At 38.9% G+C, this 21912-nt stretch overlaps 1 protein-coding gene across 1 annotated transcript in view; it reads left to right on the top strand.

Annotated features, from left to right (window-relative positions):
• Positions 1-21912, top strand: part of SUCLG1 (succinate-CoA ligase GDP/ADP-forming subunit alpha) — a 44604-nt gene that overhangs the window by 8873 nt on the left and 13819 nt on the right. Inside the window, exons 2-5 of the mRNA XM_063457617.1 lie at positions 2001-2104; positions 11786-11902; positions 12380-12592; positions 13253-13310. Coding sequence (XP_063313687.1) covers positions 2001-2104; positions 11786-11902; positions 12380-12592; positions 13253-13310 — 492 coding nt within the window. The remainder of the gene's footprint in view (positions 1-2000; positions 2105-11785; positions 11903-12379; positions 12593-13252; positions 13311-21912) is intronic.

Here is a 21912-nt window from a genome sequence, read left to right as displayed (position 1 = left end):
GGATGCAGTGAGAGTATTTGTTTAGTAAATGCAGTGTTTGTGTAGTGGATACAGTGTGTTTGTGTGTAAATATGTGCAATAGGAACTCTCTCCCACCTTCCCCTGCATTCCCCTTAAAGGGACACTATCGTCACCAGAACAACTACAGCTTATTGTAGTTATTCTGTTGAGTATAATGGTTCTCATCAGGCTTTTTTCATGCAAACACTGCATTGTTTACATTGCCTCTAGGGACACCTCCAAGTGGCCACTCCTTAGATGGTCGCTGGAGGTGCTTCCTGGGTCAGTGCTGCCGAAAAAAGCAGCCCTGTTGTTCAGCGTCCCCACGCTCTGCATGGAGACGCTGAATTTTCCTCATAGAGATGTATTGATTCAATGCATCTCTATGAAAAGGTCCTAAATGGCCAGAACAGCATTTGGGCATGCCCCGTGCTGATTTTAGCCAATCCAGATTGACTGACTAAAAATCAGCCATTTTGATTGTCACAAAGTGGGTGGAGCCAGTGCCAACAGACTTATATGGCGCTGGAAATAAGGTGAGTTTTAAACTTTTATAGGGGAACTAAGGGAGGGCAAGCCACCTAAATGGTGAGTTAAACTCTATAGGGTCAGTAATACATGTTTGTGTTCCTGACCCTATAGTGTTCCTTAAGGACACATGACATGTGTGACATGTCATGATCCCCTTTTATTCCAGAAGTTTGGTCCTTAATGGGGTTAATATTCCTCTCCCTTCCTCCTATCCCAGTGTTCCTTTTCCCTCCCCTGTCCCATAGTGTTCTTTCCTGACCCCCTCCCCTGTCCCATAGTGTTCTTTCCTGACCCCCTCCCCTGTCCCATAGTGTTCTTTCCTGACCCCCTCCCCGTCCCATAGCGTTGTTTCCCCGTCCCATAGCGTTGTTTCCCCGTCCCATAGCGTTGTTTCCCCGTCCCATAGCGTTGTTTCCCCGTCCCATAGCGTTGTTTCCCCGTCCCATAGCGTTGTTTCCCCGTCCCATAGCGTTGTTTCCCCGTCCCATAGCGTTGTTTCCCCGTCCCATAGCGTTGTTTCCCCGTCCCATAGCGTTGTTTCCCCGTCCCATAGCGTTGTTTCCCCGTCCCATAGCGTTGTTTCCCCGTCCCATAGCGTTGTTTCCCCGTCCCATAGCGTTGTTTCCCCGTCCCATAGCGTTGTTTCCCCGTCCCATAGCGTTGTTCCCTGCCCCCCCTCCTCTAATTTCCTCCTGTCTTGTCTCCCGCAGTACAGGATATTGTCTCCTCTACCTGGCCATACTGACTGGAAGTGCTCTCTCAGTGAGCATTTCCTTTCAGTCTGGCCGGGTACAGGAAACCATAAGTTCCTGTACTGCGGTGCACACTGCCTCGCTCGGCCACGCTACAGAATGCCTGTGTGCCAACCTCCTGCCAAAACAAATGGGTATACCCTTTTGGTGAATAAAATATATAGGATAGTTTTACCTATATGTAGCTCCCACAGTGTAGAGGATAAAGGACTCCTTCCAGTCCTCACAGAAAATACAAACAAAATAGATATCTACAGAGGGGAGAATAGAAACAACTCATAGAGTAGTATATCCTAAACTAGTGAATATATATAGTTCAAGGTTACACTCACACAAGTTAGTTGATTGTAGGCATGTCAAAAAAAGATGATGTTAGAATAGTATGAACTCCTCAGACTACAAACCGAGGGCATGTGGGAACAAAAGATATATACAGCAATAAGTGCAGACTTAAAAGACCAATTATTGCGCTAGATTAAATAACACTTACACACTGAAGGTGTAGTTCAGGCATATAGTGGTCTCAGAAGATAGTTGCACTCCATTCTAGCGCCCCCCGGCTCGGTGCGCCCTAAGGCGGCTGCTTGTGCCACCTTATGGACGCACCGGCCCACCTCATTATCGATAGTACCGATAATCAGTCGATCCCTAGAAAATGTATTGCTTTGTAATACTCAATATATGCTAACTAACAATTGTTTTCTTTTGTTTTCCCAGTGCAACATAATGCAGTAAGACACTGCTCTTATGCAGCTTCACGGCAGAACTTGTTCATTAATAAGGATACTAAAGTCATATGCCAAGGTTTCACTGGAAAGCAGGTGAGTTTTCTCAATGTCTTAGGCATTCTGTTATTCAGTTATATTGTGTTCACACTGCTGTCCAGAAGCACTGGTGATTTTATGTGGAGATAACCAACCTTATCTAAAGTGGGAAGAAGAGAATATTTAAATCTGACCCAAAATGGATAAACTACGGGTATTTTGTGAGCAACATTGCACTATTGCTTACTACCACAAATTACCTCAGGAAAAAGGCAATTTTTGGAAGGTAGTTAACTCTCCCTCATACTCCAGGCAAATGAGGAGAGGTGCTTTTATATACCTCCATTTGGGAAAGTTATGAAGCTGCAGCTGAGAGCAGAGAGAACCAGATACGAAGGCTCGCGGTCACTAATGGGTGAAAGCAGACGCCCTCTAGCATAAAAATGTCTGCCCCTTCCATTGCCACTGTGGGCCTAACGAAAAGAGAAAAAAAAAAGTCTCTGAAGCTATTTAACAGACAGCCAGGAAGGTGTTTCATAATTAATTTGTAATTTCTATGAGAAATCTGCATTTTTATCAACTGTCATGGGACTCTCCTCGCACATAAAGCTCTTCGCTCTTCAGCAAGCTGAAGTGCTTTATAGGTGTGAAGTGGTCCTTTAATCACAGGCTTCATGTGGTTTTGACATGTGTTCACTATTGATAGGTCTTGGAAATCAATTTGAACATTATACTTAACATAGTACGCATCCTTGGCAAACTCACGGCTTCTCAAAATTGCCATCTTATTGAAGCCATGCAGCCTCCATTAAATGTTTGTAAATTGAAATAATAAAAAAGCTAAAAATTTAACTATCAATTACCTTTTGTATTGGCGTCTTTAATGCTTTGTGAAACCAAATAAAATAAGAATTAAAAACAAAATACTTATTAGTATGACTTGAGGATTGACTGATTATCGTGTTCTGGATTTTGGCAAATATCGGTATCGGCCACTATTGATACTGATATATAATGTGAGCGGCGGCGTGTTATAAAGCGGCACCAACGGACGTCTTAGGGCATACAGGCCCTGGGGTCGCAAGAATCGAGTGACCCCTACCAGTCACTCAGTATAGCGTGGTTGAGCGTAATCTGAAGATCCTGAACCTTGGTCCCCTGTGCTCGGCTACGCTACAAGAAAGGTAATGAGGCACATAAGGTAGGGGAGAGGACCACTAACTGGGTGGGGGGGACAGGAACACTAAGGGGGATGACGGGGGAGAGAGGGGGGAATGACCAATAAGGGGGGTGGGAGGGAAGAAGGGAAAGGACCACTAAGGGGGAGGGGAGAGGAGAGGAGAAGACCACTAAGGGGGGGGGAGGGGATGGGAGAGGAACACTAAATATTCAACATAAAATCTGACTGGCATGTATATTTGGTGCATTTACCACTTAATAAAAAAAAAATTTGCAAAAAAACAAATTAAATAAACATGTTAAGTAAGAGTAGATTTGTGTAGAAATTGTTCCCCTTTTGGGTTTTGGTCACTGATCCTGATTTGAATACCAACTGTATTCTGATTGGTTGAAAGCAGCCAATCATTCTATTTTAATTTAAAATGCTTTAGTATTTTTCTTTTTCTTCATACTTTCACTTTAGTCCTTTGTGCAGCAGTAAATTTGAACAAGTTGAACGTGCCATAAATTATACGTGATCATTGTCTTTCATTCCTATAAAAACATTTACATTTGGGATATTATTAGTCATTTAAACTTATTCCAGAAAAGTGACAAAAAAGCATACAAAATTTCACACCACATCTATCGTCCTCTTCTAAAATTAGTTGTAGAGTTCACAAGAATATGATATTCTTTCCTCCCCTAGAGTTCGCAGTTTTGACCTATGTTAAGGTATCCTGTTCTCAGTATCTTACAGCCAGCCATTCCATACTTCTTACTAGAATTTATATTTGAAATCTGCAGATCTATTAACCACAGCTCTAATGAAAATGAAGGGAAATGTATTCCGTGGCTTTTAAAGCATAAATTGTTATTTTGACTGAGTAGGTTAACTGGTTTGTTAAATTTAAATTCACAACTGTTCTGTTGGATTCAGATCCCTGAATTGCCATCCAAAAACAAATGGTTTAGTGTTGCTTTTAACACTTTTCATTCCAGATTTTCAAACCTTATTATGATGATGTTTAATAGGCAGAATTTGAATTATAAACTTGCAAATAATGTAACTGACACAGGCATTTGGACTGGATACAGTATTTCAGATGCCAGATAGTTCAAATGAAATTACCAATCTGTTCATTATTATAATTTTTTTCTTTTTAATAAACAAATTCATTTGTGTTTGGTGCTCCCTAATGGATCATTTCTGAGATATTTGCAGCTGTTTATGTTCAGAGAATTAAAGACAAACAAATCCTGCCCCCTATTTATTGTGGAATTAATTGGTAACTGGCATTTATGTGCTAATGAAACCATTATGATGGAGCCGTTCCAACTGGCCCCAAAACAGCAAACTATATTTTTGCTGAAATTTATATCATTACGACACTGTAACATTTTCTAAAGTTCTGAGCTAAAATTAATTAACATTTATTCCTATTCCCCGGACTTAAATAAAAAAGCATTGCCTCCTCCGATGTGGTCCAATCCAGAGACGCATCGGGGACCTGATGCACATGTATGGCGAGTGCCAGACATGCATCCAAACTTTCTCATAGGAAGACACGGAATCAGTGCTGTCTTCTGGATTCCTCTGTGTCAGGAGACCAAATTTAACTTGGTCACTGCACTGGAACTATCTCCATTGACCGAGTGTAATGTTTTTGCTTGAGTGGTAAATTGACAGGACCACTGCTACTTGAGATGAAGTGGCCTAGGTGACTTTAGTGGTCCTTTAATTGCTGTTTATACAAAATGGCTGTGTTTTACATTGCAGTGTTAAGACTACATAGGCACTGTACCCAGACCACATCATTAAAAGTGGTCTGAATGCCTTTAGTAGACAGACTTAAAGGGGTTTTCCAGGCTTGCAGAAAATTTGGTTTTGGTTCATGTTTTACATTTTTTTTTCTTTACTGTCATGTCTATTCATGTGCAGGGATTCCATGGAAACAGACCCTATATTCCATTATACATTTTTTAACTGCCCCTCAAAAGATAAACTGTCACTTTAAAAGGAACGTCACATTCTAACTAAATAAGTTGTCCATTATTATTTTTTTACAGCATGATATTTGAGATAAATGTAAAGTTTTTTTCTACAACTACTTAGGTTACCTGCATTGCGTATGGCTCACTTTAGTAGGTGCGCACAAGTTGCAAATTGTGGGAAGATGGGGCCTTTCATGCATGTGCAGAATATACAGTAAAGATTGCAAGCTCCATAGAAATTTCTAGATGAATAAGTAAGATCTTTCACCAACCAAAACTTAAGAGTCCCTCTTTAATCACAGCTGCATCATTTCAGTTTAAATTTGTTTATGCTAGAAAGCAAGCTACCCAGGGTTTCCTCTTTGTTATCTCACCCGCTTTTCTAAATGAAACTGTACATGGGTTTACTATGCATTCTAGGAGCCCAATCGTTGTCAATAAAGTGTTCTGAAACTTAGGATGCCAGATACATTTGTACTAAAGATACAAGCAGAGGCATAACTAGACACCATCGGGCCCCAGTGCAAAAATTGCCCTGACCACTACTCCCAGGTGACTGATTTCCCCTCTCTCCCCTCCTGTACCACGCGGTACATGGTCTGACAGGAAGTGCTATTAATGACTACTCATCAGAAGAAATACAATACGTTGTAGTTGTTTTGTTGACTATAGTGTCCTTTTAAGTAAATTTTATTCTTTATATGTACTGATTTAAAATAAGCCTCTCGCCTCATATTCTACTGTTCTTATTTACATATTTGTTTCTAAAGCTTTGCAAAGAAGTATTCCTTTGGTCAACATTGCTTGGCAATTGCTTTCCATTGAACTTCTTAAATATTTTTTTTTTTTTGAATACTTTTAATCCTATTTTAACACCATTATTTGTTTTGCGTGATTTTTAAGAAAACATTCTGATTCTCTGGTTTGAGTGCTTGAATAAACTTAACAGATTATCACTCTCCTCTTTTTAGTTTTTGCTATGGAAAATAAATCTGGCTGGGGTTTAGCTCTAAGCATGTTGTTGTAAAAGCTCAATTTAAAATGTTTCTTCTACTCTTTTTTTTTTTTTTTTTTCCTGTTATTTATAACATCCATGGCTCCTCAAGGCTCGTGAAGTCACATGTCTCCTGAGAGTTTGTAGGGTAGAATTGTGATTTGCACCACTGCATTGGGATTTTTAGTTCAAATCAGTGTTTTACAAATCCCTTATGGCTGGGATAGTCAAATGGTGGATTGCGATCTACCATTCGAGGTTCAAGAGCTGACCAGTAGATCGCGAATCAGTAGCAGTGATGTAGTGGGCACTTGGGCCCTCAGCCATAGACCAAGGACTCAGGACTCTTTGGGGCCTTTTGCCTGTAGGTATTCACAATCCAACTGGTGCGTTTCAAGAACTCCCTGTCTGATGTGCTGCTCTGTCCATTCTGGTGTACCCATGTCACTGCTTTTCTTTGCCACAAGTACAGTGATTTAATATCTCACACGTGCACACTTCCATATACAACAGAAGGGCAAAATAATGCAATTAAGTGCTGTCTTATTAGGGAATTTGTTCACCATTAAGGGTTACCTGTCCATTGCAAATGGTACAGATTGGCTAGACAATGATGGCTATACTTAAAGCGTCTGTCATGATATTTTTTTCTTTCCTGTTTACCTTTCCATATGCCTCTTGTATCTTAAATAGATACTATATATGTTAGGAATACAAAATTGTATTCCTAGTACTATTGTACCCAAAGGTGCCCCCCTCGCTCTCTAACCCCTTCTCCTCGCAGCATATAAATGGTTAAGGGCCCTTAACTCACATACCTGAATCCAGCGCCGATGTCCCTCAATGCTTTCCTTTAAGGTTTTAGCATACGCTGGATGTTCTCATGCATTGCGTGGGGACGTCCAGCTTCAGGCGGCCAAAAGTCTCCCAACAAACCTTAAAGGAACACTATAGTTTCCTAAATGACTTTAGCTAAATAAAGCAGTTTTAGTGTATAGATCATTCCCCTTTAATTTCACTGCTCAATTCACTGTCATTTAGGAGATAAATCACTTTGTTTCTGTTTATGCAGCCCTAGCCACACCTCCCCTGGCTATGATTGATAGAGCCTGCATGAAAAAAAACTGGTTTCACTTTCAAACATATTTATTTACCTTAACCCTTTAAGGACCAAACATCTGGAATAAAAGGGAATCATGACATGTCACACACGTCATGTGTCCTTAAGGGGTTAAATAATTGTATCTCAATCTCTAAATTGAACTTTAATCACATACAGGAGGCTCTTGCAGGGTCTAGCAAGCTATTAACATAGCAGGGGATAAGAAAATCTTAATTAAACAGAACTTGCAATAAAGAAAGCCTAAATAGGGCTCTCTTTACAGGAAGTGTTTATGGAAGGCTGTGCAAGTCACATGCAGGGAGGTGTGACTAGGGTTCATAAACAAAGGGATTTAACTCCTAAATGGCAGAGGATTGATCAGTGAGGCTGCAGGGCATGTTCTATACACCAAAACTGCTTCATTAAGCTAAAGTTGTTCAGGTGACTATAGTGTCCCTTTAAGCGCCTCTAGTCAATGTCTAGTGGACAACAACTGGAGGTGGAGTTAACTCTGCAATGTAATTATTGCAGTTAATCAATAACTGCAATGATTACCTTTGCACGGTTGAAGGGACCAAGGGCACTGCACCCAGGCTACTTAAATGAGCTGAAAAGTGTTGCTCTTGAGTTTTTAGTATTCCTATGGGTCAGGAGAGAGAGGTTAATTAATCAAAGCAGTTCCTTTTGGATTTATCAAATTTCCTCCTGTAGTTTATGAAGTGTAAATACTGACAGCAAAACTTTTTATGTATGATGGCAGATCCAGGAAACCTCTGCATGTTGGGTCAAAGGTAAGGATGGAGCTGGATATAGCCCTGAAAATCACTAGTATAAATCAAAGTTTTGTTTTAATGCCTACATTCATGTCATGTCAAAAAATCTAAATAAAAGTTGGTGGTTCCTGTAAAAGTAGAAAGCATACATAGTATTAAAGCCTTTGCTTTTGAGTTGTTTGTGTTACTTAAATGAAGACAAAGAATCTCTAGCCAGAGCTGTTGAACTGATTAATGTTTAGCTGTGCTTGAATGCAACACATTTCTCTGTCAGATTGTGCCCTATATCATAAAGAGTGTCATTTTATACGACTATAAATGTGACCGCAGCAGTAAACCTTATGCTGGTTACACTTTCTCAAAACTCATTGAATATTTAATAGAACCATATCAGAATTGCTCTTTTATTGTAATATGTGCCTCTTTGTACTTCTGGGATTAATTTAAAAATTCAGAAATGTGATCTATTTGATTTCAGTATGAGCTATTGCTATACTCATAATGTTTCACTTTTTTTTTCTCTTGTACGGTTATTTTCTTTTTAATACATGTTTTCTGTGAGCACAAACACAAACTTTGAAGAGCTACATTGTAAGAAAACTGTTTAATTTTGTGTGTGTGTGTGTGTTTTTTTTTCTCTCCATCTTCTGAACTGGTTATTACCTTCATTTGGGAATTTGTCCCGGCGGCTTTAGTTCTAAGAACTCATTTAATTTACAGGTGGTCCTCATTTAGCGACCTACCTGTTTTACGACGGCTCGCACTTACGCCCAGGAGTAAGGGCGAGCCATCGTGGGGTTTCCCTGTTCTGATGCGCATGTCTATGTTCGGGGAAACACCCACGAGCATAAATTAGAGGGATTTCCCTGTCCGTAGGAACAAAACCCGGTCGGTAAGTGAAGAGTGTCTGTATATGGATTGGATGTTAGAAATATTTATTGTTTATTAACCCCATAAGGACGGCAGGCGTGCTATGCAGTCCTTGGGGACCCGGCTTTAAACGCTGGCGGGCGGCATAGTATGTCCCCGCTGTCCAGGGGACTTACTTATTCGCTTCCGATGATGATGGGGGGGACTTACCTGTCATCACAGGAAGCCCCCTGCTGCTGATCTGGCCCTCCTGGGCCATGTTATCGTGAGGTCCTTGCGAGGGCCTCACGATCACATGGACGGAATAGCAGTCCATAGCAGTGCCAGCAGGGAGAGTGCCTGGAATGACACTCTAGGTGTTGTGAAAAAAGATTTTCTTTATTGAATTGAAGATCCCACAGAAGGTCAATGTTTCAGTTCACATTAGAACTTTCATCAGGACATAATATTATAATGTAAACGGAAACATTGACCTTCTGTGGGATCTTCAATTCAATAAAGAAAATCTTTTTTTTTTTTTTTTTCTCCTCAAGAGCTAGAGTGCTGGCTACCTTTTATCTTTTTGGTGTATGCAGTGCAGTCTAGCACCAGGCTATAAAGCTGGAGTGCTAAACCTACAAACTGTGTGTGTGTATATTTTTATTGCCATTTATCTAGCGCCAACAGATTCCGTAGAGCTTTACACTATTATGAGAAGGGGAGGATCTAACTATAAATAGGACAATTACAAAAAACTTAAAGGAACGATAGGTTGGAGAGGACCCTGCTCAAACCAACTTAAATTCTATAGGCGCTGTGTGTGTGTGTGTGTGTGTGTGTGTGTGTGTGTATGTGTGTATATATATATATATATATATATATATATATATATATATATATATAAAAATTGTGTGTGTGTTCTACGTATATATTTATGTAATCTTTTTACATAATTAAGTTATTTTATTAATTACAATTTGCGGGACCTGCCTGATAACACAGGCAGTAAGTCCAGAGAACTTAATTTGCTAGCACTATATTTAACCCTGAAACTTTCCAAGACACCATAAAACCTGTACATGGGGGGTACTGTTTTACTCGGGAGGCTTTGCTTATCACAAATATTATTGTTTCAAAACATTAAAATGTATTACAACGATATCATCAGTGAAAGAGACGTTTTTTGCATTTTCCACACACAAACGGCAATTACATTGACAATATTATTGTTGTGATACCTTTTACGGTTTTGAAACACTGATATTTGTGTTCAGCGAAGTCTCCGGAGTATAACAGTACCCCTCATGTACAGGTTTTATGGTGTTTTAAAAAGTTAGAGCGTTAAATATAAGGCTTGTGTTTCAGTTTTTTCACATTGAAATTTGCCAGATTGGTTAGGTTGCCTTTGAGAGCGTATGGTAGCCCAGGAATGAGAATTCCCCCCATGATGGCATACCATTTGCAAAAGTAGACAACCCAAGGTATTGCAAATGGGATATGCCCAGTCTTTTTTAGTAGCCACTTAGTACTAAACACTGGCCAAAATTGATGTTAAATTAGTTTTTTGCATTTTATGAATTTTTCACACACAAACAAACAAATATTAACACTAACTTTGGCCAGTGTTTGTGACGAAGTGGCTACTAAAATAAATACTGGACATACCCCATTTTCAATAACTTGGATTGCCTATTATTGCAAATGGTATGCCATCATGGGGGTAATTCTCATTTCTCGGCTACCATACGGTCTCAAAGGCAACGTAACCGACCTGACGGATTTCATTGTGAAAAAAATGTAACATGCTATATTTGACCCTGTAACTTCCCAAAACACCATAAAACATGTACATAGGGGGTACTGTTTTACACATAAAACATTCCTGAATACAAATATGTGTATTTTATTGCAGTAAAAGCAAACCGTATTATGACATTCACAGTTAAAATGTCATGCAGAACAAAAAAAACAATGTCTTAATTTCTCACATTAATATATATTTCATTCATATTAAATTGTTTCATAGTTAATTAGTTGATGTTAAATGAAAGCCGTATTTTTCCTGAATAAAAGGATATATAATAAGTGTGGGTGCACTTAATATGAAATGACCTATAGTCAAATTCCAAGTTTTGTTTACAATTTATTTTGATCAAAACGTGTAAATTTGGCTTAGCCCTTAAGGGGTTAAACAAAACAAACACATTCAATGACTAGAGATAAACCTATTATTATTGCCATTTATATAGCGCCAACAGATTCCGTAGCGCTTTACAATATTATGAGAGGGGATTTAACTATAAATACGACAATTACAAATAAGCTTACGGGAACAATAGGTTGAAGAGGACCCTGCTCAATCGAGCTTACATTTTATAGGAGGTAGGGTGTTAAACACATTAGGACAGGAATTTGCAATCAAAAAAGGTGGGCTGCCGTTTAGGAGAGGGCAAGAGACAGGTATGTGAGGTAGAGGTTAGTCTCAGAGGCCATAAGCTTTTCCTAAAGAGATGGGTTTTAAGGCACTTCTTAAAAGATGCAAGACTAGGGGAGAGTCTGATGGCGGTAGGCAGGCTATTCCATAGGAAGGGAACCTAAACATAAGACGCCAAATTTACTCTGCTGTATGATGGGACACAGAACATTTTTTTTTTTTTTTTTTACCAAAAAGACACACACTTAAATAAATATAACTGAAAATAAAGTGTATATCAAGCAGTGTTCACCGTTTGCAAAGTATTTGTGTGTTTTTTCTTTCTTTCTTTCTTTCTTTCTTTTTTTTTTTTTAAATGCTTGATTCATTTTTAGGTCTATAGTGAAATTCTTGTATTTCTTTCTTGTTTTGTAATGTTTGGTTTTTCTTTTAGGGTACATTTCATAGCCAGCAGGCCCTAGAATATGGCACCAAGTTAGTTGGAGGTGTTTCTCCAGGAAAAGGAGGAAGCACTCATCTCGGGCTACCAGTTTTCAACTCCGTGGCAGAGGTAATTGCAGTAGGCATATGTAAAAAAAACAATGTTTAGCATGGATTGAAAAACTGATCTGCCAAATAATTGCTAAGCTACAAAACATGCTCCTAGTTTATTGCAGCTTCAGTTGTACACTGACACATCAGGGACTCTGTATATACATTGGTATAAGTTGCTGCCTCTGTATCCTGTTGCTAGAAATAGTTTTCATTCCATATGTTTAACATGTATTTATAGAGCTACCATGCAAACCATGTAATTAAAAGGAGTGTTCCTTTAAAGAACTTGTCACGATCACTTTTCCTTTTGTACCAGCCTTCAAATCCTGCCATTTATTGATGTGTGGATTGTGAAACACTGCTGAAAATGTTGGTGCTTTTAAATGAACATAATAATCAATGCCATTGTGCTGTTTATCACTACAGGATTTGTCCACCAGATTTATTTTGACATGTATATTTTTTTTCTGTTTTTCGTTTGCTTTTACTTCAGGCCAGACAGGCGACTGGTGCTACTGCCTCTGTTATTTATGTGCCACCTCCCTTTGCTGCTGCTGCTATACATGAATCTATAGATGCCGAGGTCCCCCTGGTAGTATGCATTACTGAAGGAATCCCTCAGCAGGACATGGTCCGTGTGAAGCACAGACTCCTTCGCCAGACAACCACTAGACTAATTGGACCGAACTGTCCTGGAGTCATCAATGTGAGTTAAAAGTGTTTAAGAGCATCATTATTCTATGGCTTAAGGTTTCTGTGAAATTGTCATATCTTCAAAATGCTGTCAAATGAGAAAAGATCAGCCATTCCACTTGGGAGGCTAGATATATAGGAGACCTTCTTCTTTCCCGAACACTGCCTGCTACGTACATATTCAAGATGATGATTTTTATTTTTTTATTGCCGTGTCATACATACAACTAGTGACTGGTTTAATCAGTAAATGGTCTGTTATCGTCAATGGAAGACTGGCAACATTTAGACAAAAATAGCCTAGCTGATTTGGAAAATTCCTCCAGATTGGCACTTTTTTTTTTTTGCTTACATTTTGCAGGTTCATTTTCAGTTGTCTAACAAATTAATTTGTCTCCACAAAATGAAAATTGCAGAGAGAGATCTTGTTTGTTATGGAAGGTATCTGTTCTGCACCTTAATTGTACATTGTGTTTTTGCACTTCTGCCGTCTGTCATTGTCTATAATGCAGTAGGTAAAAATATGCAGTTTAATGCACTTGAAGGATCTAGAGGAGGCAGAGTTTAATTTTCTGGATTGTTTCCACCCATCATAATCACAAGTGTGTATGTATGTATGTATGTATGTACTAAGTAACAAAGGTTTCATTGCATTTTTTTTTTTTTTTAATAGCCTGGAGAATGTAAGATTGGAATCATGCCTGGTCATATTCACAAGAAAGGGCGGATTGGTAAGTTACTAAAATGTCACTTTCCTAGATCTACAAGTGAACAATACATTTTATTTTTAATTTTTTTTTAAACACAAATTCTAAGACTTTTTATAATGTATTTGTAATATTCTAATATGAAGGTTCTTTTTGACAACTTGCAAACCTCATACGAGAATGATTCCGCTGCTCATGGAACCTCTTTCTTCTCAGGACTGAAACATCTTAAAAGGGGAACTATAGGAACCGTAACATATTTGATTATATTATATTGATGATGAATTAAAGTTCAATAGTGCAAAAATGTATACAGCTAAAGGTTCCATAAATGCATGGTTTATTGGCAGACCCAACCCTAACAGGTATCCGCTCTTATCCCATTATCCCATAACACCTTGCACATTAGATGTAAGTGGAGATTCTTTGTAAACTGTGAGCAGCTATACAGTGTCTGCTATCCGTTTACCAATAACCTGGTTCATGGTTTAGTGAACTGGATTCCATTAGGCTCTTAGAAGATTCTCAGCCTGTGACTAAGCTCTTCTGGGAGAAAAAAAAGCTAAGCTTAGCTCAGGTTGTGCATGCAACATGCTGAGCCCAAAGCTCTCTTTTTGGACTGGCTGATTAACACCTTTAACACTTAAAAAAAATAAAAAAATAAAAAATATTTATAATGATCTGAAAGCCTAACTGCAAATCCTGCCAAAATAAATGCATTGGAAGATGTTATCCAGTTGAGAGAGTTTCCAACTGAAGTGTTTTTGTGTTTTTTTTTTTGGGTCTGCATTTTGATATTTGGCTTTTTTTTTTTTTTTTTTTTTTTATTCTTTATTTTTCGTGTGCTTGGAGTAACAGATTTTTACAGCGCCAGAACAGCGAATACAATAACAATACGTCTGTAGCAAATTATGACATGGCGGTTGAGTCAGCACATTTTTAATTAGTGAAGGTAGTGGTCTGGTGATTTGTAAATGAATTGTGGTGTTACAAGGTTACGTCTGTATGTTGTAAGTAGGGGACAATAGGTGTATTGCCTGTTATGTTGATAAGCCAGCCCTTGCAGGATAGGTTGCCCTGTCTTCAGGTAAAGGTGTCGTTCTCTGGTTAGCTCTGGTGGTCCGGCCTGATGGGACTGGAAGATTGGGCTAGGGGGTGTTAGCATGGCCCCCCTGTCACGTTTCTTCTGAGGTTCTGTTGGGCTGCTTGCTTGGCTAGCTCACGGGGTGTAGACCCCGGTGTCTTGTATGTGTCTTAGTACCCCCGTTTCACAGGGCAGTATAGGGGAGGAGGATAGGAGCGTGTCGGTGTCAGACGGTCCCGTTGTGGTGAGTGTGTGTAGTGGCTGAGCAGGTAGTGGGGCCTCTAAAGTTGTTCGTATAGTAGCATCAGGAGCATGTGTGTATCGGTGTGGAAGCAGTCGGTGCATGTAACAAGAAACACTAAACAGGAATACATTAAAGGACCACTATAGTGCCAGGAAAACATACTTGTTTTCCTGGCACTATAGTGCCCTGAGGGTGCCCCCACCCTCAGGGACCCCCTCCCGCCGGGCTGGATTGTGAGGAAGGGGTTAAAACTTACCTTTATTCCAGCGCCGGGCGGGGAGCTCTCCTCCTCATCTCCGCCTCCGATCCTCCCTTTCTGCTGAATGCGCATGCGCAGCAAGAGCTGCGCGCGCATTCAGCCGGTCTCATAGGAAAGCATTTACAATGCTTTCCTATGGACGCTTGCGTGCTCTCACTGTGATTTTCACAGTGAGAATCACGCAAGCGCCTCTAGCGGCTGTCAGTGAGACAGCCACTAGAGGATTTGGAGGCTGGATTAACCCTATTATAAACATAGCAGTTTCTCTGAAACTGCTATGTTTATAAAAAAAAAAAAAAAGGGTTAATCCTAGAGGGACCTGGCACCCAGACCACTTCATTAAGCTGAAGTGGTCTGGGTGCCTAGAGTGGTCCTTTAAACAAGAGTGCCTATGGGCAATTTCTAATGCATAGACGCATGTATTGGCCTAAGGTACAATATTTGAACAGTTGTGTTAACGTTAAGCTGAAAACATCATGCAGTCGAGATCTTATTCATGTGACAGTGTCTTTTTCCCTTCCGGGGATGAAAGGAGGTATGTTGTCAACATCCCAGACTCTCTGGGGTAGCGTCACCGGGTCTGGTGCTGGAAGGCCTAGGGCTTGTAAAAATTGCAGGCCCTTGCCAGGGTTGGTAGCTTTAAAGGATTTCCCCTCTTTGGTGCACAGCAGTGCCCTTGAGTTAGTCCATCTATAGGGAATACCAGCGGTTTGCAGAGGCTGCGTGATGGGGCGCATTGTCTTCCGCCACATGAGTGTGGCCTTACTTAGGTCCTGATAGAATGTGAGTGAGTGGGTCTCGAATTGGAATGGGGTTTTCCCCCGCAGTGCCTGCAGCAGTCGTTGTTTATCCGCAACGGATCGACAGCAGAGTATGATGTCCCTAGGCTGGGTTTTTGGCGTTTGCGAGGGTGTTGTGATGCGGTATAGTCCATCATAGGCTAACTGTTTTGCGTGCTTGGTTGGGAGGATGGCCGCAGTGAGTCGCCTAATGAGATGGGGTAGTTCTTCTGCTGGTACGGTGTCTGCTATTCCTCTTATCTTGATATTATTTTGTCTGCTTTTATCTTCCAGTGCATCCATTCTGGCTGCTATTTGGGAGTGGGAGGTTTGTAGCTGTTTTATAGTTTCCCCTTGGGTGGTCATGTGTAGCTTTATTTCAGCAGCGTCCTCCTCAGTGACTCGAAGGCGTTCCGTGATGGCCCCCCGATATTTGGCTTTTAATTCACCACAATTCACAGTTTATTGGATAAACCCTTCTGGGACAAAGGAACATACACAGGGTCAAAATCTTGGAGGTCATTGGATTGCTTTGCTGCCTATTAGAACAGATTTCTGCATTGGTTAAACTTTCTTTTGCCAGCCTTAGAAGAGATGTGGTCAAGGACTTAATTATTTATGCAGGTTGTACTGTAAATGCTTCTGAACTCTGATGCCTTGGAACAAAGTTGTCCCTAGTTCTGACTGATTACGGGTAAACATTGAACTCAAAATGGCTTTGAACTATCATTGTTCAGTGTAAATATCTGTCCACTGATTATTTTACATTTTAGAAAACAATGATAAAATACTTACATTTTTATGTATGATGTCAAATTTAAATAGATGTTTTAGCTGATGTGTCCTATGTACCCGCTAGTGATTATTTAATACAAACTTAATGAAAATTCTCTAACACAGCAGTTTTGCTCAACACTTCAGCATACCAGTCTTCATTCCCTCTCACTTTCTTAAGGTACTGATTTTCAAGAAAAAAAGATGTTGCCTCTTCAGCTGTCAGACAGCATGGAAGGTGGTCTTCTCGATTGCCTTGTGCTAGGACACAAAGCAGAAGCTTATCATTTCAAGGCAGTTGTCAAACATGCACCTCTTTATGTTGTTGCTGGATTAGAAGTAAACTTTTTTTTTTTTTTTTTTTTCTCTCTCTCCTGGGGGGGGGAAGGGCGCAAAGAGATTTCCCATCAATCCCTCAATAAATGTATTTATTTATAACTTTGTAGTGTTCCTTTTACGGCTTTGCATGAAAGGCAGTGTGTAAAAAGAATAAACAGCCTAACATATTTGTTGTTCTTGAATTTACAATTGTTGTATGTAATATCATAAAAATGTACTGTTTAGTGAATAAATCGTTACTTTATGATAGTTACAGAAACATAAAATGGAAATAAGATATTGTCTGAGATCTAGTGCTAAATATTAACTGAATCTAGCAACGTAAGTCGATTCTCTTATCCCCTGCATAAATATTTGAATATTATGATTGCATTTCAGAAACCGGAAATGTTTGTAATCATGCATATACGTTTAATTTAACAGTTCTAAACAGGGTTCTTTACTAAAACGAGAATTCAGAGTGAATTTACATTTTACTGTCAATAGAGCTGAACTGGAAAAAATTCTCTGCCAGTTAAGCTTTTGGTTCAGTTCAGCTACTGTGAACTTAAATAGGAAATCCACTTTGAATTCTCACTTTAGGGAATAATCCTGACATTGTCTTATAATATTTAGTTTGGTGTAGATTATCATTTGAATTCAACCCAGTGATTATCTCCTCAAATATTCCCAGTACTTTTTAATTCACTTTACTGGATAAGGTAGAATGGTTTTATAAAAGCTCTTGTATCAAACATCTAAAGGACCACTAAAGTAGTTTTAAACCATTTGTAATGTTTTCATTGCAGGGTCAAGCACACCTCTCGTGGTTGTCTTCTAGACAGCCACTAGTGGCGCTCCGCAAAAACAACCAAGTCGATATGACCAATGCAACTCATTGGAAAATATCGAGTTCAATGCTCTTCTATGAGAAGTATATGCACATGCGAGCAGCACTTGCTGCATAAGCACTTCATTTTCCAAAGGCAGCATTAGATTGGTCATCGCACAGAGATCCAATCACATTGTGGGAGGAGGGGCTAGCGGCACCATTTTTTTTTTTTTTTTAAGGTTTTTATTGTAAATGAGAAGGGTGAAGGAATCAGGCACTGGGACACTTGTGTTTGGAATACAGTCTTGTATTGCTAACGCTACCGTCTTCCCTTAAAGAATGACATGTATTTTTCTGTTGGTCCTATCCTGTTGTTTATCAATTAATTTGAGGAAGGGATATCACTTGCAAGTGAGCAAGTGCGGCGGTTAAACTTCACCTCGCATTAATTTTTATTTAAGACGGCATATAAATAGCAGGTGTTCAGAAAGATAATTATGTCAGTCTACTAGTGTAAATCTACTTCATCTCAGATATGAAGCATTTACTACAATGTTTTCCTTTGAAGAAAAACTAAAGCTAGGCCGTTCTAATACAGAAATACAGTTCAGACTTTTCCAATTCCAGTAGGTGTCAAAAATTAAATCCAGACTTGTATTACACGGGCTGTAATGATACAATGATCCAGGCAGGAGCACGTTATATTTTTTATTTTAATGTTTCATTAAATGCTACTACGTGTTTTTTTTTTTTTTTTGTTTTTTTAAATCTCTCTCTCTATATATATCTATATATATATATATATATATATATATATATATATATATATATATATATATATATATATATATATATATATATATATATAACTATATAGTTTTGGTAAAGAACATTTCCCTGTATCACGAGAGCCAGAGGTGGTGCTGTCCCTCATAGTAAACACCATAGACAAGTATGATGGGGTTACTGACTGTGCATCACATCATATAACTTTTTTATGGTAATTTTATCTGGCTATAGCAATATATCTAGCTCTTCCCATGTTGCAGGATAACAACAGAACAACAAGCTCTATTTACCTATAGCAGTAAGAACGTATTCATGAAGGTAAGAGGATGTAAAATAACATTCTTGTTTATTCATGATGGAAAAAACACATTACTTTTAAGGGTAATGAAAAATGACCTCTCTCCTGGCTATAGTTTCCCTTCTAGAGTTCTTAACCACGCTTGTGATATATTTAAACTTCCCTTACGTTAAAAGATAACTTTCCTATTGGAATGAAATATGCCTTCTAAGGAGAAGACCCATGTTATATTTATAGCCGCTGGAGAACATTTCCAAATGCACCTAGGTTTTTCATCAACCAAAAAGTACTTTTTATGAGAAGATATTGTGTCCTTGCAGAAACCATCATTTTTTCCTTCCATTTTTTATTTTATTTTTTATTTTCCAGCACAAAGGGGATAAACAAGAGAGATTGCTTTCATTTAGGGTATGCAGTATTTATTGCCCAGCTTTGTAGAAGGTGCCATGCAACGTGTTCCAAACATACATTATCGCCGAATATATCTTCCTATTTCATACAAGTTCAAACAGAAAAATAATAAATTAGACAAGGCAAGCTGATCGTTCTTTCCTGGCATTATTTAAAGCCAAGTTACCTTGCAAGTTGTGAATAAGTTATCTGTCTCTTGCCCTGACCGAAGGTACAGTGGAAAGCTGAGGTTGTCAGAAGGAATGACCGTAGTAAAATTATTCATCTTCTCAGCCAGTTGCATGCATCTTTTTAATGGCAAGTAGCTTGATGCAAAGACTTTTTTTCTTCCTCTTCTTCTTTCTTTCCTTTCTAACTTTAAAGTATTAACTTGGGATCATTTGGTACTGGGTTCGCAAATGCCATAAACAGACTATTACCCAGCGAGTTGCAGTGTTTCATTACAAGTATGGACACTGTTATGAGTGCCAATTCTTAGCTGAGTTATTATGGGCATTTAGGTGTATAGAAGATGGTGTGCTTTGATAGTAAAGGATTTCTTCAGCAGTGATATTCAATTAGCAAGGGCTGGACTAGTTCTAAACAGCTGTTCACTGAATGATGTATCGCTAGCTGAAAGGAATTCTCGATAACCGTAATAGTTTGCTCTTTAAACACTAGTACACTTTCTGACACCTGTGTGTGTGTGTGAATGTTGCAGGTTTTTTTTTTTTTTTGTTTTGTTTTTTTCTTTCCCCACCACCACCTATTTATCTACCAGCTTCCTTTACATCCACCATTGGATGATTTACAAAATACTACACACAATTTTGTGTTTAGCAGATGGTGGAGGAGAGATCATCTAGGGCAATTTTCCTTGGTTTGGGCTATGTCCATCATTTCTGTTCAAGTAAAGGGACTTCTTAATAGTACAACCTACAGTGTCGTTACAACTATGTGAGAATGGTTTTCTGTTTCAGTACAGTCTGGTCTGTCCTGTGTGCTGAAATGACTTGTTAAAGTTGGTGTGAAGGGACTTAACAAGCTTAAACCTAGCCCAAACAGTACATCCTCAAGATATTTTGGGAAGAGAGGGCATGGGTTTTGTGAGACAAGTAAACCCCCCCCCCCACTTAAGTGCCCTGTTGAATGTCACTGTTTGCACAGTGGTAGATATTTGCAAGTAAGTATTGATCGAACACTGAATAGATTTGTGTACCTCAATGCTGAAAACCTGTAATAGGCACTCCTAGTACAACTAATGAATTACATATTGGCTATTGTTTTTCTGATCAGCACACAAGACCTTCTCAAACCTTACACCTGTAACTCCAACTTACTCAGTTGATATGAGGTGTCATATGTGTGTGTATATATATTTTATTTTAACAATTGCAGGTATAAGCAAGGTGTAGGAGGGGGGGAGGTGTACCAGCTATGAAGAGCCCTTGACAAAATAATTTCTGTTCTCTAAGTAGATAATTAGGTTTTGGGACAAGTGTTTTAATTTTTTTGGAAGCTAAGCAGAATCCTATGGAAAAAGAGCAAATTAGTATTCTGCACATCTCTGCTGAGGGAAGTACCCATAAACTGAAAATTGAAAAATCAAATAAGAATGCAATTACATTTTGTAGATATATTTTTTTGTGCACTCGTAAAGCGGTAGCTTAATGGCACAGTCTTAGTGCTTCCTTCAAATTTGAGTTGAATAAAAAGCCTTTGTAAAATGTGCAAGGCAGAACACATTTAGTGCTGGGTTACAAGAAAAAAAGAAAACGAGCTGTAGACTATAAAACATTTTGACTTTGTAGCATAGCATATTAAAAACAAAAAAATAAAATAAATCTAAAGGCACCAATACTTCTGTAAAATAATCCAGTATGTCCAACTTAATTATTGGACCAATGTAACTAGTTTCAACATGCACTAAAAGGTGTGAATTTTTTTTTTTTTTATCCAAATGTTATGTAATTTCTTGTTTGGTTTTACCTATATTCAATAGCTTATTTATAGCCATTGCAAGGCATTCCCAGGAGGGAGATGTACAGTAGGAATATCTGGACAAAGTGGGCTGCCTTATCCATCAGAAACAAACCAACAAATGTTATTAATTTAATTGGCGTTAAGTAGCCCCATATTGGTCTGACTAAAAATAATAATTCTATGTTAAATTGTGGAACTGTATGAACGTTGTTTCATGGCAGTAACTACTGCCTTGCCCTATGTCCTTATATATACCAGAATTTTGACTTTGACTTTGACTTCACTGAAAGGACCACTCTAGGCACCCAGACCATTTCATCTAGCTGGGTTCACTAGCCTATTATAACTTTACTATGTAAAATATTGCTGTTTTGTAGTTATGGCAATATGTTTATTGCAGGGCTAAACACACCTCTAGTGGACGACTTCCTGACACCCACTAGATGGTGCTTATTCTATTGTAACTGTCATACTCTTTTCTTTGATCAATGCTTCTCATGGAGAACATTTGATTGGTGGAGAGTGGTGCCTGTTATGCATGTGTTTCTCATTGGACTGGAAGATGAAAGATACCATCAAGCTTTACTGAAAAGGGTGGCAGAGCGGGCTGCTGCAATGTATCTTAGCGTTGGAAATAAGGTGAGTAAAATATATTAACCTTGCATTTTTCAACAGAACGAGTGGACAGAGGTCACTGATGGGAGGGAACTTATATTCCTACAAAATAATATTTTGTTCGGGACCAAAGGTTCCCTCTAAAGCAGGGATGTCGAACATGCGGCCCCCCAGATGTTGCTGAACTACAACTCCCATGATTCTCTCAATGAAACAGATAGCCAGGGAATCATGGGAGTTGTAGTTCAGCAACATCTGGGG

This window comes from Pelobates fuscus, chromosome 6, assembly GCF_036172605.1.
Source record: "Pelobates fuscus isolate aPelFus1 chromosome 6, aPelFus1.pri, whole genome shotgun sequence".
NCBI lineage: Eukaryota > Metazoa > Chordata > Amphibia > Anura > Pelobatidae > Pelobates > Pelobates fuscus.
The sequence above is the reverse complement of the archived record's forward strand: the minus strand, read 5'-3'. Positions and strand labels throughout refer to the sequence as shown.